Genomic DNA, 16992 nt, shown 5'->3' on the forward strand with positions numbered 1-16992 from the left:
TTGACATAAATGCAGAGGTGAAACCCCCAAGATCACAATGTGTTCTTTATTATGTTGTGGTGGAAAACATTGTTCACCGTAATATTTCTCACAATAAAAGTTTTTCAACTAACGGTGGTGCATAACATCAAACGTGGACAATATTTCATCTTTTTATAGAGCACTCATTTAACCTTTTAACTCAGTGGCTGCCACTGATGGTGCCTTCCACGTTAGGCAATGAGTACCGTATTGGCCCGAATATAAGATGGTGTTTTTTGCATTGAAATAAGGCTGAAAAAGTGGGGGTCGTCTTATATTGGGGGTCCATATATTATACCCATTCACGACGCTAGAGGGCGCCAGATATCATTGAAGCGATGTTCTGTCATGACAGATCTCAGCTACTCTCAAGTTTAACCAGTTTGCATTATTTTATTGCAACGTTTCTCCTTATTCAGATTTGTTTCAAGACTACCGTTACAGTTAGACTTCACTTTGATGGTTAATGCAGTTATTGCAATTTTGTTATTTTATCACAAGTGTGATTGCACTTTAGTTTACATATTTAAATGTTCGGATATTAAGATTTGAATGAAGCAAAATAACATGCTTTTTCTCTCAAATATATTGTTATAATTATTTTTTTCAGATGTACTGTAATTATTTTCTGTATGAAAAATAATTTGGTTTTCAAACTGTCCTTTTTCAAACTTGAGTTCTGAAAAAGAGGGGGTCGTCTTATAATCAGGGTCATCTTATATTCGGGCCAATACGGTACTATGAAATTTTAAATAATAAATAAAATGTTATTGGGGGCTATAGCCAGAGTGTATTTCTGTGTTTATTCATTTTCATTGTATTTAGTTTATATTTATTTCTTAGAAATATTCGAGAATAATATAAAACTATAATATATTTATTTTCAAAAAATACAATGTGAGTTTTTTTTTTTTTTTTTTAATTACTATAAAATAGTTCAGCCTTTATAGTGCAAGCAACTTTTTTTTATCTCTTTTATATATTATATAAAGATACAAACTTTTAATTATCATATTTTTCACCTGAGTATTGGTCACACCAGCCAAAAAATGTGCAATGGAGAGGAGAAAAAACATACAGTATATGTCGCACCGGAGTTGCATTTTGGGGGGAATTTATTTGATAAAATCCAACACCAAGAACAGACATGTTGTCTTGAAAGACAATTTAAAATGAAAATAGAATAGAGAACAAAAGGCTGAATAAGTGTACACATAAACAATGAACTGAGAACGTCCCTGGTATGTATCATGGCTATTAAAAGTTATTCAGAGAACTATAGCATAAAGAACATGCTAACAAGTTTATAATAATATAATAATGTGTTGATAATTTCACACATCGCTTCAGAGTATAAGTCGCACCCCTGGCCAAACTATGAAAAAAAAACGACTTATCGTTCGAAAAATATGGTAGGTACAGTATACTGACCTATAAATATCATTTACAACTTTATATAGCTATAGTGCATGGGAAAAAATCTTCATATATAATAATGCACTGAATTTCAACAAAAACGTCAAAAATTGCAACTTTTCTGCTACATCAAAAATGTGTGTGTGTAAAGTGCTAAATGAAGATTGTTTTGCAGTTAGCAGGCTATCATTCAAAAACACATTGTGCAGTTATGACACAAAGGCCACGGTAAAAAAAAACAAACAAAAAAAACTACTATTATGCTGTGGAACAAATGTTGCTGTGGTTTGTTTGAAAAGGCCTTTATTCAAGACATAAATATACAATATAAGGTAAAATATTCATTTTTCACACCCATCATACAGCATACATTATCATCGTGCTGAACTGTAAAAAACATATGGAGCTTCATTTATAAACAAAAAAGCCACAGAGGACAACACTTGCATAAAGCTTGTATGGGTCGTGACATCACACACTCACAGTTAATTGCTACCATTTGTCACATTCTGTCATCACCACCTGAGAATCAAGCTATCATTACTGGAGAGTGAAACTCATTTGATCAGAGGGGCTATTTAACGGCCCTGAATCATTATTTTGCTAGTATCCTTTTGCTCTCAGGCTAATGTGCATTCAGCAAACACTTACCAAAGTCTGACATGTTTGATTTTTTTTCTTCACTTCTGCCTCGAGCGCTTCGCACTCCTTCCTTTTGGCGCTGATCTCGGTCTCCTGGAAGTAGAGAGAGGGAAACATCAGAGGCCTTCTAATAGATGAGGAACAGAAATGAAAATGGGCAGTGAAGGAAATGTAAAATATTAGTATATAAATTAGTCAAATATAGGGGAACACAATTACATATACAGTGGTACCTCTATATACGAAGTTAATTTTTTGCAGGACCTGGTTTGTAAGTCGAAATCATCTTATATCGAGCAGGATTTTCCCATAAGAATACATTATAATTCCATTCATTTGTTCCACAGCCCGAAAACCTACACTAAATTCTTAATAAATACTGCTGTTACTATTGCAAACAGTGTTGTTAAAAGCGGCGTTAGAATAAAACGGCGTTACTAACGGCATTATTTTTTTCAGTAGTGAGTAATCTAATTAATTATAACGCCGTTGCCGTTACTGAGGATGGAAAGGCGTGCGTTACCATACGTTACAATATTGGTTGAAAAGTCTGAGGGAGATGGACTCACCGAGACGACAGAGCAGTAACATGTACAGTATAGGAACTAGATGCATTAGTAAAAAGCCGCCATCATAAAGCAGTAAACTTCTTAGGAAGGCTCTGTTGTAGAGAACCTTCCTAGCGAACCTATGTAACTTTTTATCTAAAATACGCCTAAATCGGCAAAATCTTGACTTGAATCTATCTTTAAACGATGAAACAGTTTTAAAACTTCCACGTCAAAAGTAGACAGAAGGGAACTAATGCAATAATGGGAGCAATTTTAACAACTTTTAACGGTTGATTCAGGGTAAAGGGTAAATTAGGGTGAAGAATTGGGCAAGGGACAATTGTCCCAAAAACATTTTAAACTTCACATAATGTGACCTATGTTTTTTTTTTTGTTTTTTGTTTTTTTTTTTGAGGAAAAAAAACAAAACATGAAAATTATCACCAGTTACTTTGCCAAGTAACTAATTACTCTTATATTCAGGTAACTGAGTTACTAACGCAATTACTTTTTGGGAGAAGTCATTTGTAACTATAATTAATTACTTTTTAAAGCAAGATTAACAACACTGATTGCAAATAGCAATTATACAAAGCAAAACAAATAAATTATGCACAAACATAGGAATAATAATAGTAATAATAATAATAATAATAATAATAATAATACCTATAATAATGTAATGAAATTAAAAAAAAGAATAATTTTTTTATCTGAAAAAAAAAAAAAAACCTGACGAAGCTGGCGATTTTTTTGCCGATGTTACAATTATAATAATTCCCACCTTAACTTATAAAGACTGGCGAACGGAGGTTGGAGGAGGACCGTCGAGATTGTACACATTCTACGGCCGTATTGTCAAGTCAGTTCACGGACACGCCCACCATGCTCATATTTTTCTATCATTTCCATCTTCATTTCAATGGTAAGCCTCACCTTTTTCCTTTTTTCACCACCTGCACAAATTTTACATCGGATGTCGAAAAGATCGTGTGTTGAAGCGATTGTATGTCGAGGTAGCACTGTATTTAAAAGGACAGACAACACTTGTTTCATGTGTATCACAGTGGAGAGAATACATTGAATAACAGTGGAGGAAAAAAACATAAATAAAAGCCAGCATTTCCAGGAAGTGGATATTTATCAATGCAGGTACCATCTCACCAAACAATACACAACTTTCCGGGGTACTTCCGCTTAACTTCCTAATGTCTGCCTACAACTTCCGTTTTAATTTTATTTACCATTGGCTTCAATGGTGCTGGAATGGCATCACACACTAAAAACCCTAAAAAACCATGATTTGTCAATACCGCGTCCTTCTGCCATCTCGACATTGGAAGATAACATAAAGAAGTGGCCGAGGGTGACCACAAGTAAAATATTATCGTATTTTATTGACTCTTATGGCAGTGGATGGAAATGCCATCAGGAAGCTCCGAGGCATTCCAGTACCTGCACAGCCACATGTTGGATGTGTCTTCATACACGAACACGGGAATTTTGTTTTCATGAAGGCAGATTAAGAACCAAGCCAGTGTCTCAATGCTCCTTACCACAAACCATGGGTGCTGGTAGCACCGGACGGAGACGTCGAAACTGCTGGCTGTACAAGTATCGCGTGTCCCGGGGTTCGTGTGCTTATTGTGTTAAGGAAGGTATGTTCTCCAAAATTACAAAACCTAAAACCACTTATTGCCTTTACTATTGATATTAAAACAATGATTGTAATTATGAAGTTTAATCATTTTTACTACGACTAATGCTGCTGCTAGCCTGTTGCTAATCAGTACGTGTTGGATGGCACCGCATAAATGCAAGTGTTACAAGTTTTTTGTTCGTTTGTTTACAACTGGAAAACGCTGTTAGGCAAGGGACGACAACTTGACTTGTATATTGATGGACATACATCGAGACTACGTGCGTTCTACTTTGATGATGGACGGCTCGACTCCCGGGGGGGGGCGGCCGAGAGGCAGGGGCTGGGACAGACGGTGGTTGGCCTTGCGGCGGACCGTCAGCTCGATCCCGAGATCCAACTTTTTAACTGCAGTAACTTTAAGATATGCAATTGGAGCTGGAATTACAGAGGACAGCGGGAGAAAGCCTGTCTGAATGCCACCGAGGGTCTCGTAATGTTGAGTGAAAGCTTGGCTCCCTTAAGCTCTGCTGTCTGACAACACCTTCCTTGTATGCTCAACCTTTGTTAATATTTTTCTAATCATTTTATAAATTGTGACTTATTGACCTGTTTTGCACATGCACCAATCGTTTTAAATAAAACTAGAAATGGAATAATGTTGTCCAAATGTTTTTTATTGCGATTATTATCTGCAATAAAAAAGAATGACATACTATTTATGTTTATATGTACATACCTTGTAGTATTTCCTTGTAAAAACAATATCAGTGTCAGCCCTTCTGCATTTGGCAAATGTAATATAATTTGTAATTTCACCTAATTTTGGTCACTAAAGTGGCCGACGTATCAATCTCTACCTCACGTCAACACAGGCTGACGGGTTGTTATAATTTTGTTCATGAATGATCAACGAAGTGATAAGAACAATCATTCAATCTCAACTACGTCATGCTGAATCCATTTATGGAGTGAGTTCCTCTGCTTTAATTTTGCAGTTTTCAAAACACTGCTTACTTCAACCGTAATTCATGTTGTTTTTTCTGAACCGGAAGTTCAAGGCAGGCATTGTCCAAGATGGCGCTGCTGAAACTTGTCTATTGCAAAATCCCAGATTGCCCGCCCTTCCTCATGACGTAATCAGAACCCATAGTATTTATTCCATCAGTGTGTCTGTGTGCGGGTATAATTAAAGTCCCAAAAGGCCTAAGCTTGCAACCAGTGTCATTTTTTCTGTTTAAACATTATATCCATTATCAGAGGTATAAGAAATTCACCATTTGCATATTTCGATATGTTTCGCGTGAAGGTCATTTATTTAAGGTGTTGTTTGTTCTTTTAAAGCATGGGGTATCAATCTCTGTTGCGAGCCACATCGTAGTGCGGGTTTACTTCAGGAGGCTTTTATGTCTGTCATTTGGGGCTGCCTCGATGAATTGACAACAAATTGATTACCAAGTGAATTAACAATTATTTGATAGTCGACAAATCCTTAAGACACTTTGCTGATCCACATCCTAAACCTGTTAATAGCAAATATTCTCATTTTTAATCTTAATTTTATTTCTTTTTTGGGGGGCATTTTTTTGTTTTCTAATTTAAAACAAAAAAGTAAATATATATATTTTTTATTTTGAAATGCTTATTTATGTATTTTTCATTTTTAATGTTAATTTATTTATATCTTTGAATAGAATAAAGAAGAGAATATTTTCCCCACTGTTTTTATATTTGTTATTTTTGGGAAAAACAGGAAATATTTTCTTTTTTTTTTTTTTTTAATATATATATATATTTTTTTAAATCATAAAATATCAATTATTCATGTACATATTTAAAATATTAAACATAAATAAGTAAATAAATCAACACTAATGATTCTCAGATTATCTCGAGTCCTAGATTAAATGATATACTTTCACAGGCCAGGAAAAAGTATCTTGTAAGCCGCTGGCCCCTGTATCTTGAGTTTTATACCTATGCTTTTAAAAACTTTCCAGCTCATGTATGTACGTATGTAAACCACACGTACACTGCATCCTTGTCACCAGCCATAAAGTCAGAAAGCAAGACTGCACCTACAATCCCCTGTTGTATTCATTTCATCAAGTGTTGGCGTCAACTAAAGTGAAATGTCGTTCACCTCTTTCACAACATAAATCTGCTTCACTTTCATATGGGTGATGACTTCCCTCGTCTGTGTCAGCACCATATGCTTTTCACTGGAGTGTTTTGCAAAAAAAAATGCTATGTTCCCATCAAACATGACTGAGAGTTCAATCCTGCGCAGAGGGCATCACAGCCACACGCAAACACATGCACACACACAAATTCCAATGAAAAAAAAAAAAAACATTGCTGCATATGTTTGTACCTCCTTTTGCGCTCTGAATCCCGGTTACATTTAATAAAGGATGGACCACTGGGGTCAGAGAACAGGGCAAAGAAGACGAGTAAGGTTTAAACCTTTTATGTTCTAACCAGTCATAAGTGCATATGGACACGAACTTTTATTTTTTTAATGATTGAGGATTTAGCAATTGGGAAATGAAAAAATCACTAATTGAATCGAACTTGAATTCAACTTAAATGCCAAACACGATTGCTATGCTGACAGATGTTCCTACGACACAGTGGGATTATGAACAGCTAAACAACATAACCTAATCAAAAAGTACCCATGTGTACACTACAAGGCACCATTATATTGAAACTAAATGACGAAGAATTCTTCAGCAGACAGCTTGTCATATCCCATGTGGCCTGGCTTCTAAATTGAACAGTTTCCACAAGCAGACGGCATCATCATCATCATACCAGCCTGCACAATGAATCTTGCACTCACAAACATGTCCATAGACACACAGCGTCCGTGCTTAAGGAGACACGATTGTTCAACACATTTGCCAGTGCTCAATTAAAATTCCCTCTGATGAAAGATTCAAATGGCTGCCATTGTGAGTAATGAGCTCCTGCATAAGTGAGGAGGCGTTTGCTGCACAGCAGATGAAGATGAATGAGGAAGACCATCTCCTTAAACTGGATCAAGCTGGCACTAATGCAAATAAGGTAGACAATAAAAGTGGAGTCCCTTACATGCAGTATGAAGCAGGAAACCGTTCATCCAAGAGGCACTCCTACAAACATATTTGCGAGAAAGAAAGCACAAATGTCAAGATCTATCGTATTTTTAGAACTATAAGTCGCACCAGCCCAAAAAAATGCACAAAAAGAACAAAAAAAAAAACATAAGAGTTGCACTGGAGTATAAATCGAATTTTGGGGAGGTCATTTTATTTAATCAGCGACCAAGCACAAACATTATACATTGCAGCTGTAATAAAACAGAGGAAAAAAATTCTAACTAGGTATCTGTCAACATATTAACAGTTACTCAGAAAACAATAAACAAAAACTCTCGCTCTCGCTCCAAATCACTACCAAATCCATTCAAGTCATGTTCTGTATCACTTTTGAACAACTTCACCAGCTCAAGGTAGAGGGCACACCTCGAGTATAAGTTTCAACATATGAAACACACCTGAGTGTATCACAAAAGTGAGTACACCGCTCGCATTTCTGCAGATATTTAACCAAACCTTTAATGGGACAACAATGACAAAATGACACTTTGACACAATGAAAAGTAGTCTGTGTGCAGCTTATATAATAGAGTTAATCTATTTTCCCCTCAAAATAACTCAAAATATAGCCATTAATATCTAAACCCCTGGCAACAAAAGTGAGTACACCGCAATGGAACTACGTACATCACTGATTGTCCAAATTGAGTACTGCTTGGCATTTTCCCTCCAAAAATTCATGTGACTTGTTACAGGAGTGCTGTCAGCATTTCCCCAGAGATTGAAAAGGTGGGGGGTCAGCCTCTTATTGCTCAGCCCATACGGCGCACTCTACATCAAATTGGTGTGCATGGCTGTCACCCTAGGAGGAACCCTCTTCTGAAGCCGGTACACAAGAAAGCCCGCAAACAGTTTGCTGAAGACATGTCAACAAAGCACATGGGTTACTGGAACCATGTCCTATGGTCTGATGAGACGGACAGGCTTTCTTACAGGAGTGCTGTCAGCATTGCTGCAGAGATTGAAGAGGTGGGGGGTCAGCCTGTTAGTGCTCAGAACATACACCGCACTCTACATCAAATTGGTGTGCATGGCTGTCACCCTAGGACGAAGCCTCTTCTGAAGACGGTACACAAGAAAGCCCGCAAACAGTTTGCTGAAGACATGTCAACAAAGCACATGGATTACTGGAACCATGTCCTATGGTCTTGAAGGGAATAGGTACCGTTCTCGCACACACCATATGATTGTTTGCATTAGTCCAACACATTCATCTAACTATAGTTTAGGAAGACTTCACTCCATGCCCTTGGACACAGTAAAGTGAATCACCTTGTCAGGGCTCATGAGGGGGAAACGGAAAAATGGTACCGTTTCTCGTAGGCACCGTCCTACTGTTTGCATTACTCCAACACACGTAATACAATCAATCAAGGAATAGTATCATTTTTCATATGTACTGGAGGATTGTTTGTACCACTCTAAAACACCTAAATAAATAGCACACCATAGTTTAATGAAAAGAAGCAGAATAGACACAACGCCATCTTACCACAGAAGCCCAACATGTGCGTCACGAGCAAGATTGACGCACCAACTATCGCAATCAGTTCTCCTGGCCATTCCAAGGACAAAGAGCAGGGCGCTCTATTCTAAAACAAGTAGCGTCCCGACCAGCCAGGATAACAAAGTTCATAGCGGGCGCTTGGGACGTCAAGACCAGCGTCGGTCGGTGTGGCAACCACGTCCCATCCACGCACGAACCTAAACCGCCCAAAACCGGCCACAGAGGGATGATCCCGAAACAACAACAAGCCACACCTTCGGCCCGGCCCACTCCACCGCAGACTTCAAAAAGACTGAACACTGAGATAACAAACGTTGTTCGCTGCTCGGAAACATTTTCTATGTAGCCTTGTTTTGGATCCCGAATTGTCCCTCCGTCGTCTGTTTTTGCCTTGTTTTTGACCATTGTCGACGAAAAAATTGTCAACCTGTTTTCGGTGAGCCTTCTTCACACTCTTGAAACATGGAGTCATTACATAGGGTTAATACGAGAGGTGAAGGCGCGGAATTTCAACCCTCCCGGTTGACTTGCACGGGGGCGACATCAGCAGAGGGGCATTTTGCTCACTCTGTCGACGTTTCTGTGCGGCGTGGCCGGGGGGGCGAATTCCTTCAGTCTGATGAAACGGGTGGGCTTTCTTGTGTACCGTCTTTAGAAGAGGCTTCCTCCTGGGGTGACAGCCATGCACACCAATTCTATGTAAAGTGTGGTGTATGGTCTGAGCACTAACAGGCTGAGCCCCCACCTCTTCAATTTCTGCAGCAATGCTGACAGCATTCCTGTAACGAGTCACATGACATTTTGGAGGGAAAAAGACAAGCAGTATTCAATTTGGACATTTAGGGATGTACGTATTTACTAAGGGGTGTACTCACTTTTGTTGCCAGGGGTTTAGATATTACTGGCTATATTTTGAGTTATTTTGAGGGGAAAATGAATTAACTCTATTATATTAGCTGCACACAGACTACTTTTCATTGTGTCAAAGTGTCATTTTGTCAGTGTTGTCCCATGAAAAGATATACTTAAATATCTGCAGAAATGCGAGGCGTGGACTCACTTTTGTGATACACTGTAAGTCGCAGGCCCTGCCAAACTATGAAAAGAAGTGTGACTTGTCATCCAGAAAATACAGAATTTTATATTATCAAACAAAATCTAATTATTTCTACAACAACAAGCTATTGATCAACTTGACAGAATGACTTCCAAAACTTGTTTTGGATTTAAAATGATGTCAGCAGGAAAATATTTCTCCCACAACAGACTCAGTCGGTAATAATTTGAGAATTGCTTTGGAATGTTTTTTTTTCTAGTTAGATGTGAGACTTCCAATTATATGTAAAAAAAAAAAAAAAAAAAACAACTGAGCCTGATAACATCAAGTGCTGAGTAAGAGAAAATTTACCCACAGGATTATATGTGTCTGTCCACACTTTGTTTATTTTTGCAGCAACAGTGATAATTTGAAGGGAGTAGCATTTTGAAGTAGCAATTAAACATAACCCCGGATTGCCGTTGTGTTGACGTGAGCGTACGGTATTACATTGGTAATAGGTGCTTGTAAATGAGGACTGCTAATAAATAATAGAGTACATGCTATATACTGTACAGTATTAGTATGTGTAAGTGAATGTACACTATGCTTAAAGCCCTCATATTTGGAAACATATTTTCATAAAATCTCATGCATTTTTGATTGGCTGTTAAATCTGTGATGTTCTGATACCATTCACCAGCAGTTCAAAATTTCAATAGCAATAAAACCAGTGGTTGACACCCAGCCATTCATTAAAACTAGTGGTCAAACTCCCATTTTAGTGTCACTTCTTACTGTGCCTGTGCACTTCATTGTAAAATGCAACTTGCGTGTACTTTTACACTAGACTAAGTAATAGAAAAAAAGTCCTCGAAGTGGCCATTTAAATGGCACCTGATATTCAGGCCAAATTCATGTAATCTGCCTTGTAGGTCTGTCTGCTCATACTACATACTATGTATCCGTCAACCTTCCACTGAGCAAACCAGCTAGAGGATGAGCAACAAATGCGCTGTTGTTAATTGAATATAAAGAAACTTGCTTATTGGTGTGGAGTCAGTATTGTTCACTCCCATAAACAGTGCATCTCGGCTTCTCTCTGAAGTGTAGGCGTTTGTCCAAGAAACAACTTCAACCAATTCCAAATTGGTGGTGGTGGCCTTCATTAAGACGTTGTATAGAAATTGGGCCCAGTTGCTGTTTCTGAATCAACACTATGATTTAATGCTGAGTTACAGTGGGGCAAATAAGTATTTAGTCAAACACCAAGTGTGCAAGTTCTCCTACTTGAAAAGATTAGAGAGGCCTGTAATTGTCAACATGGGTAAACCTCAACCATGAGAGACAGAATGTGAAAAAAAAACAGAAAATCACATTGTTTGATTTTTAAAGAATTTATTTCCAAATTAGAGTGAAAAATAAGTATTTGATCACCTACAAACAAGCAAGATTTCTGGCTGTCAAAGAGGTCCAACTTCTTCTAAAGAGGTCTAACGAGGCTCCACTCGTTACCTGTATAAAAGACACCTGTCCACAACCTCAGTCAGTCACACTCCAAACTCCACTATGGCCAAGACCAAAGACCTGTCGAAGGACACCAGAGACAAAATTGTAGACCTGCACGAGGCTGGAAAGACTGAATTTGCAATAGGTAAAACGCTTGGTGTAAAGAAATCAACTGTGGGAGCAATTATTAGGAAATGGAAGACATACAAGACCACTGATAATCTTCCTCGATCTGGGCTTCATGCAAGATCTCACCCCGTGGCGTCAAAATGATAACAAGAACGGTGAGCAAAAACCCCAGAACCACACGGGGGGACCTAGTGAATGTGATTAGTGATTTAGACAATCTCATTTCATCAGCAATGGCATTGAAGAAAAGACGTGGCTGAGTCTTTCATCATGACAATGATCCCAAACACACAGCCAGGGCAACAAAGGAGTGGCTTCGTAAGAAGCATTTCAAGGTCCTGGAGTGGCCTAGCCAGTCTCCAGATCTCAACCCCATAGAAAATCTGTGGAGGGAGTTAAAAGTTGCCCATTGACAGCCCCAAAACATCACTGCTCTAGAGGAGATCTGCATGGAGGAACGGGCCAAAATACCAGCAACGGTGCGTGGAAAGCTTGTGAAGAGTTACAGAAAATGTTTGGCCTCCGTTGTTGCCAACAAAGGGTACATAACACAGTATTGAGATGAACTTTTGGTATTGACCAAATACTTATTTTCCACCATGATTTGCAAATAAATTCTTTAAAAATCAAAAAATGTGATTTTCCGTTTTTTTTTTCCACATTCTGTCTCTCATGGTTGAGGTTTACCCATGTTGACAATTACAGGCCTCTCTAATATTTTCAAGTGGGAGAACTTGCACAATTAGTGGTTGACTAAATACTTATTTGCCCCACTGCATTTTGCCTGAATCAGTTATGGACAAGTCTTGGATGAACTAATGAACCAAAGCGGGCTTCCCCATCCCAATACTAGCCTCTTTTGCTCTTCAATAGTGGAAAATCTCAGCGCGTAATCCCAGGCAAGCAGGAGGAACCTCATTAACCACTTTCCCTTTTTCTTTCATCTCTTGATTTCGATATGCAGAGTGCGTACAGTAATCTTTCACCGATTATTTTGTATTTTAGCATAGCATTTTTATCCACTTGGCAGCGATTTGGTGAAAACAATAGATCTCAAAGGTATTGATCCGCTCGCTCCTGGGTTTTAAAATGTGAACTTCCAGTTTAATTGCAATACTGATGGCAAATCTGTGTGTACTACTATTCAGCTGAGACGACTTAAAGCATGAGAACATTAAGCAGGGTAGCAGAGGTGCTACAAATGCCGAGTTGGCACTCTGTCGACATGGTCTTCAATAGAGGATTCCCCCGTTGCTCACTAATACCCCCTTGCCAGCTCCTCTCAGTCTTTAGTCATGTTCAACTGCTGACTGTACAGCATACAGTGTTGGGAGAGACACAGCAGTCAAATCAACAACAGTCAACAGTCACTTGTGGTTTCAGATCATTTGAAATGGCAGAGTAAATTACATAACCCCTGCAGCTTAGGCCTGGGTGTGCAGCCACAGATGCTAACATTCCACTAATGCTTCAATGTTCCTGCGTGTGTGCGCGCGTGTGTGTGTTTAAGAGGGGTGTACCACCATCAGGGCCAACATTAACTCAATGGATAGATACATTGACGGCTGGCAGCGAATGATTGCTGCCAACCTCCCAATCAAAATTAATTGGACATCTAGCAGCATCAGCGGCAGGCAATGAGTTAAAATGCGTTAGTGTGGTTCTAAATATTGACTTATTTTTTTATTGTTTAATTTGAACACAACTGAGCTGTACCTGATTAATGCACTGCAGTGATGAAAGATTTGAACTAGTCATTCATTTAATATTTTGCATACCACTAGAGGGTGCCCATGAACCACTGGTGGTACTCATACCACACTTTAGCCCCTTTCAAATAGATTTGAACACCGTTAAAATCCCGGAATTTAAACGGGTAGCCCTTATGTGTGAAAGCAATTTCCCGGACCGACTGACACGGAGATTGTGCGGACATTTAACGGGTTGCTTCTTAGTATTATGTCCGGGCCTCTCCCCAGACGAGGCATGTGTGAAAGTACGCGTTTTATTCCCGGGTCACAGCATGAAGGCTGATGACGTAAAGTTCATGGTGAGCGGATCGTCATTTCCTCTTTCCTTCTTCGCAGTAAAACAAAAAGTGGTAAACAAAAATCACGATTATCAACATGGCAATCTGGAAATTGCTAAATTAAACTGAAAACATTGCGAAATTAAATTTCTACTGGATCGTAGAGCCGAGGAAGAGAGTCCATCGTCCATATTTGGAAATGTGTGGTTTATTTCATTGCCGATGTTAGGGTCCGCAACTGTGGAAACAAGGTTGTACCTCAAAGCAGAAAGCAACAGAGGCATGCGTTCAAGGGTTAATTAAATACAAACAAAAATACACGAAATCGCGGAAAAGGGGGAATAACACAATGGGTCTGTGACAGTAGATTGATGGGAATCAATAATACTAACCTAGGCGGTAGGCAGAGAGCCGATCGGGCAACAAAATAAATACACTCAAACACCAGCACAACGTAGAGGATTTCAAAACAAGCCCGGCAGACGAACAAGCCAGCAAATGCACACAAAAATCGAGAGTACAAGGTGTCGAATGGCGCCCAGCAAGTTAATATCTCGGACGCTTTTCTTGGATCTCCTGAGCTTAAATACAGTCTTGATGAGCTTGAATTGGCTGCAGGTACGACGTCGGGAACGCTCCCACAACCGGCTTTGTAACAAAACACGATTTGACCAAGAGAATGTTACAGCTGATGCCGACCAAAAATGACGTAATGTCCGGATTATAAAATCGCGCCAGCCGCCCTCCTCACACAGAGAGCGGCGAGACACCAACCTGGGTTAAATCATGCCACTTTATCACATACAACCCGGTTTATTCCAGGGACATTTCCCCATGTGTGAAAGCCATGACACGGCTAAATCCCACGTCACCTAACACGGGAATAACACGTATGAAAGGGGCTTTTGAGAACTACTGATGTAAAATTACTGAAATGAGAAGTACAGGAAGACAAGAACAGTGACACGTCGACATATGAACACATCGACATACGATACTTTCGACATCTGACATAAAAATTAGGGCTGTCAAACGATTAAAATTTTTAATCGAGTTAATTACAGCTTAAAAATTAATTAATCGTAATTAATCACAATTAATCGCAATTCAAACCATCTATAAAATATGCCATATTTTTCTGTAAATTATATATATATATTCTGTAAAATAATTTGTTGGAATGGAAAGATAAGACACAAGATGGATATATACATTCAACATACGGTACATAAGGACTGTAGTGGGCATTTCACTCTACATTTTACTCTATTTAAATCTGTCTATGCTGTCCTCACTCCGAAGCGTCTACTTTTTCCAAAGCTAGACAGCTAGTGAACGACGCCTTAATAATCAGACTTCTTCCTTTTTCATCTGATTTATTAATAAAATGGCCTCAAACCACTGTCCTCTTTAGACCGTAGTGAAACTACAAAAAAAAGTACACAAGCATTGCATTAGCAACAACGTTAGCTTAGCACGCTATACAGGTTCACTAAACATAAACAAAAAGCGTCTCATACAAAAAATATAACATTTCGCTTACTAACATAATATGTACATTCTTTACAACAACCATACTTACGGACAAGGATCATATAAGCACAACATTACAACGTAGGCGTCAGCCCGAGACGTCGTGCAGCCATATTGAACTGGCAAGAAAGCAATAAACCATGTCGCAAAGCGACCACAAGAGTTCGCTGTTAGACAGCACAAAAAAAAAATAATAATAATTACCACGCGTTAACGCGACAATTTTGACAGCCCTAATAAAAATTGATTCATCATTTGTCTCGACATATATATATATATATGCTCAAAATATGATGATTTACGACAGAGTCGCACTTTCATTGTTTTCACGCAAAGCGGCAATATGGCAGATTTTATTGTGAGAGAAATCAATATGGGTCCCAAGAAGATTAGTGCAGGTGGTGAAAAAAAGAAAAATGTGGCACTTACCATTGAAATTAAGAAGGAAATGATAGAAAATATGAGCTTAGTGTGCTTTCAGTGAACTGGCTTGACAACACGGCTGGAAGACGTCTACCATCCCGATGGTCCTCAAGCAGATGGAAGCCATCAAAATGATCAAAGCATTCAAGGGAACGACTATCTTATCTAAATGTCTTAGTTCCATTTAGTAGGAGATGGAATGCCTTTTGCTTATATGGATTAAGGATAATGAGACATGAGGAAGCACCTTAAAAAATCAACAAAAACTAATTTAATATGGTGTAGGTCCGCCTATTGCGGCAATTTCAGCCTCAATTCTCCAAGGTATTGATTCATACAACTTGTGAATTCTTTCCAAAGGAATTTTAAGCCATTCTTCAGTTAGAATACCCTCTAACTCTTTTAGAGACAATGGCGGTGGAGATTGATGTTTTAACGGAATCTCTAAAACTGACTGTAAATCAATATTGCTGAGGTCTGGGGATCGCGAAGCTTTGAACCAATTGGCTGCAAAGCTTAATAGCTTCAAGAAGTATCATTTGGCCATCACTGCTCCCTTGTGGGTATGTCAACCTCTGCTACCACCTGCTGTTGTAACATGCCTCCTAGCATGCATTTCAGCGCTAAATATGTACATAACAATCAAAATTCATGTTCTGTGCCAATTATTTGTTCTGTTGCTGTTCCAGTTGTTTCATTAATTGCTAGTTATGGCATTTGGAAACACTTTATTTGACATTGGCATCATAAGACTGTCATTAGACAATCATAATTATGAAATCACACTGTCATGAGCATTACTGAATGCTTATAACAGATGTCATTTAGTGTTGTTCAGCAAATTATCTTACTTTTGATTGGATGTAAAACATTCCAGATGGACATAAATGGAGTTAGTGACATAATTTGCCGGATAACACTTAATGACATATGTCATAAGCATTCCGTAATGCCCATGATAGTTTCAAGTCATTATTATGATGCCGCTGTCAAATAAAGTGTTATCTATTAACCCAAATAAATCAACAAATAAGCCGCACTGGACTATATGGTAGCTTTAAGGCAAAGCGCTTTTATTTATTGATTGACATTTATTTCAATCAATATATTTATTTTTGTATTTATTTCCACATTTATTTGTGTATTTATTCTTACATTTTTAATATAATTTCTTATTTTTGTGTGTGTGTGTGTGTGTGTGTGTGTGTGTGTGTGTGTGTGTGTGTGTGTATATATATATATATATATATATATATATATATATATATATATATATATGTATTCATTTTTATTTCTACATTTATTTAAGTAGCTATTTATTTCCATATTTATTTTTTTATTTTTGTATCCTATTTCTTATTTTCTATTTATAGTCGTTTATATTTTGCCTTTTATTGTTTCATTTTTAATTACT

At 38.2% G+C, this 16992-nt stretch overlaps 1 protein-coding gene across 1 annotated transcript in view; it reads right to left on the reverse strand.

Moving 5' to 3' along the window:
• rimbp2b (RIMS binding protein 2b) overlaps positions 1-16992 on the reverse strand; it is a 165544-nt gene that overhangs the window by 72232 nt on the left and 76320 nt on the right. Inside the window, 1 exon segment of the mRNA XM_057833081.1 lies at positions 2089-2172. Coding sequence (XP_057689064.1) covers positions 2089-2172 — 84 coding nt within the window.

This window comes from Corythoichthys intestinalis, chromosome 3 (genome assembly GCF_030265065.1).
Source record: "Corythoichthys intestinalis isolate RoL2023-P3 chromosome 3, ASM3026506v1, whole genome shotgun sequence".
In the NCBI taxonomy this organism is placed as follows: domain Eukaryota; kingdom Metazoa; phylum Chordata; class Actinopteri; order Syngnathiformes; family Syngnathidae; genus Corythoichthys; species Corythoichthys intestinalis.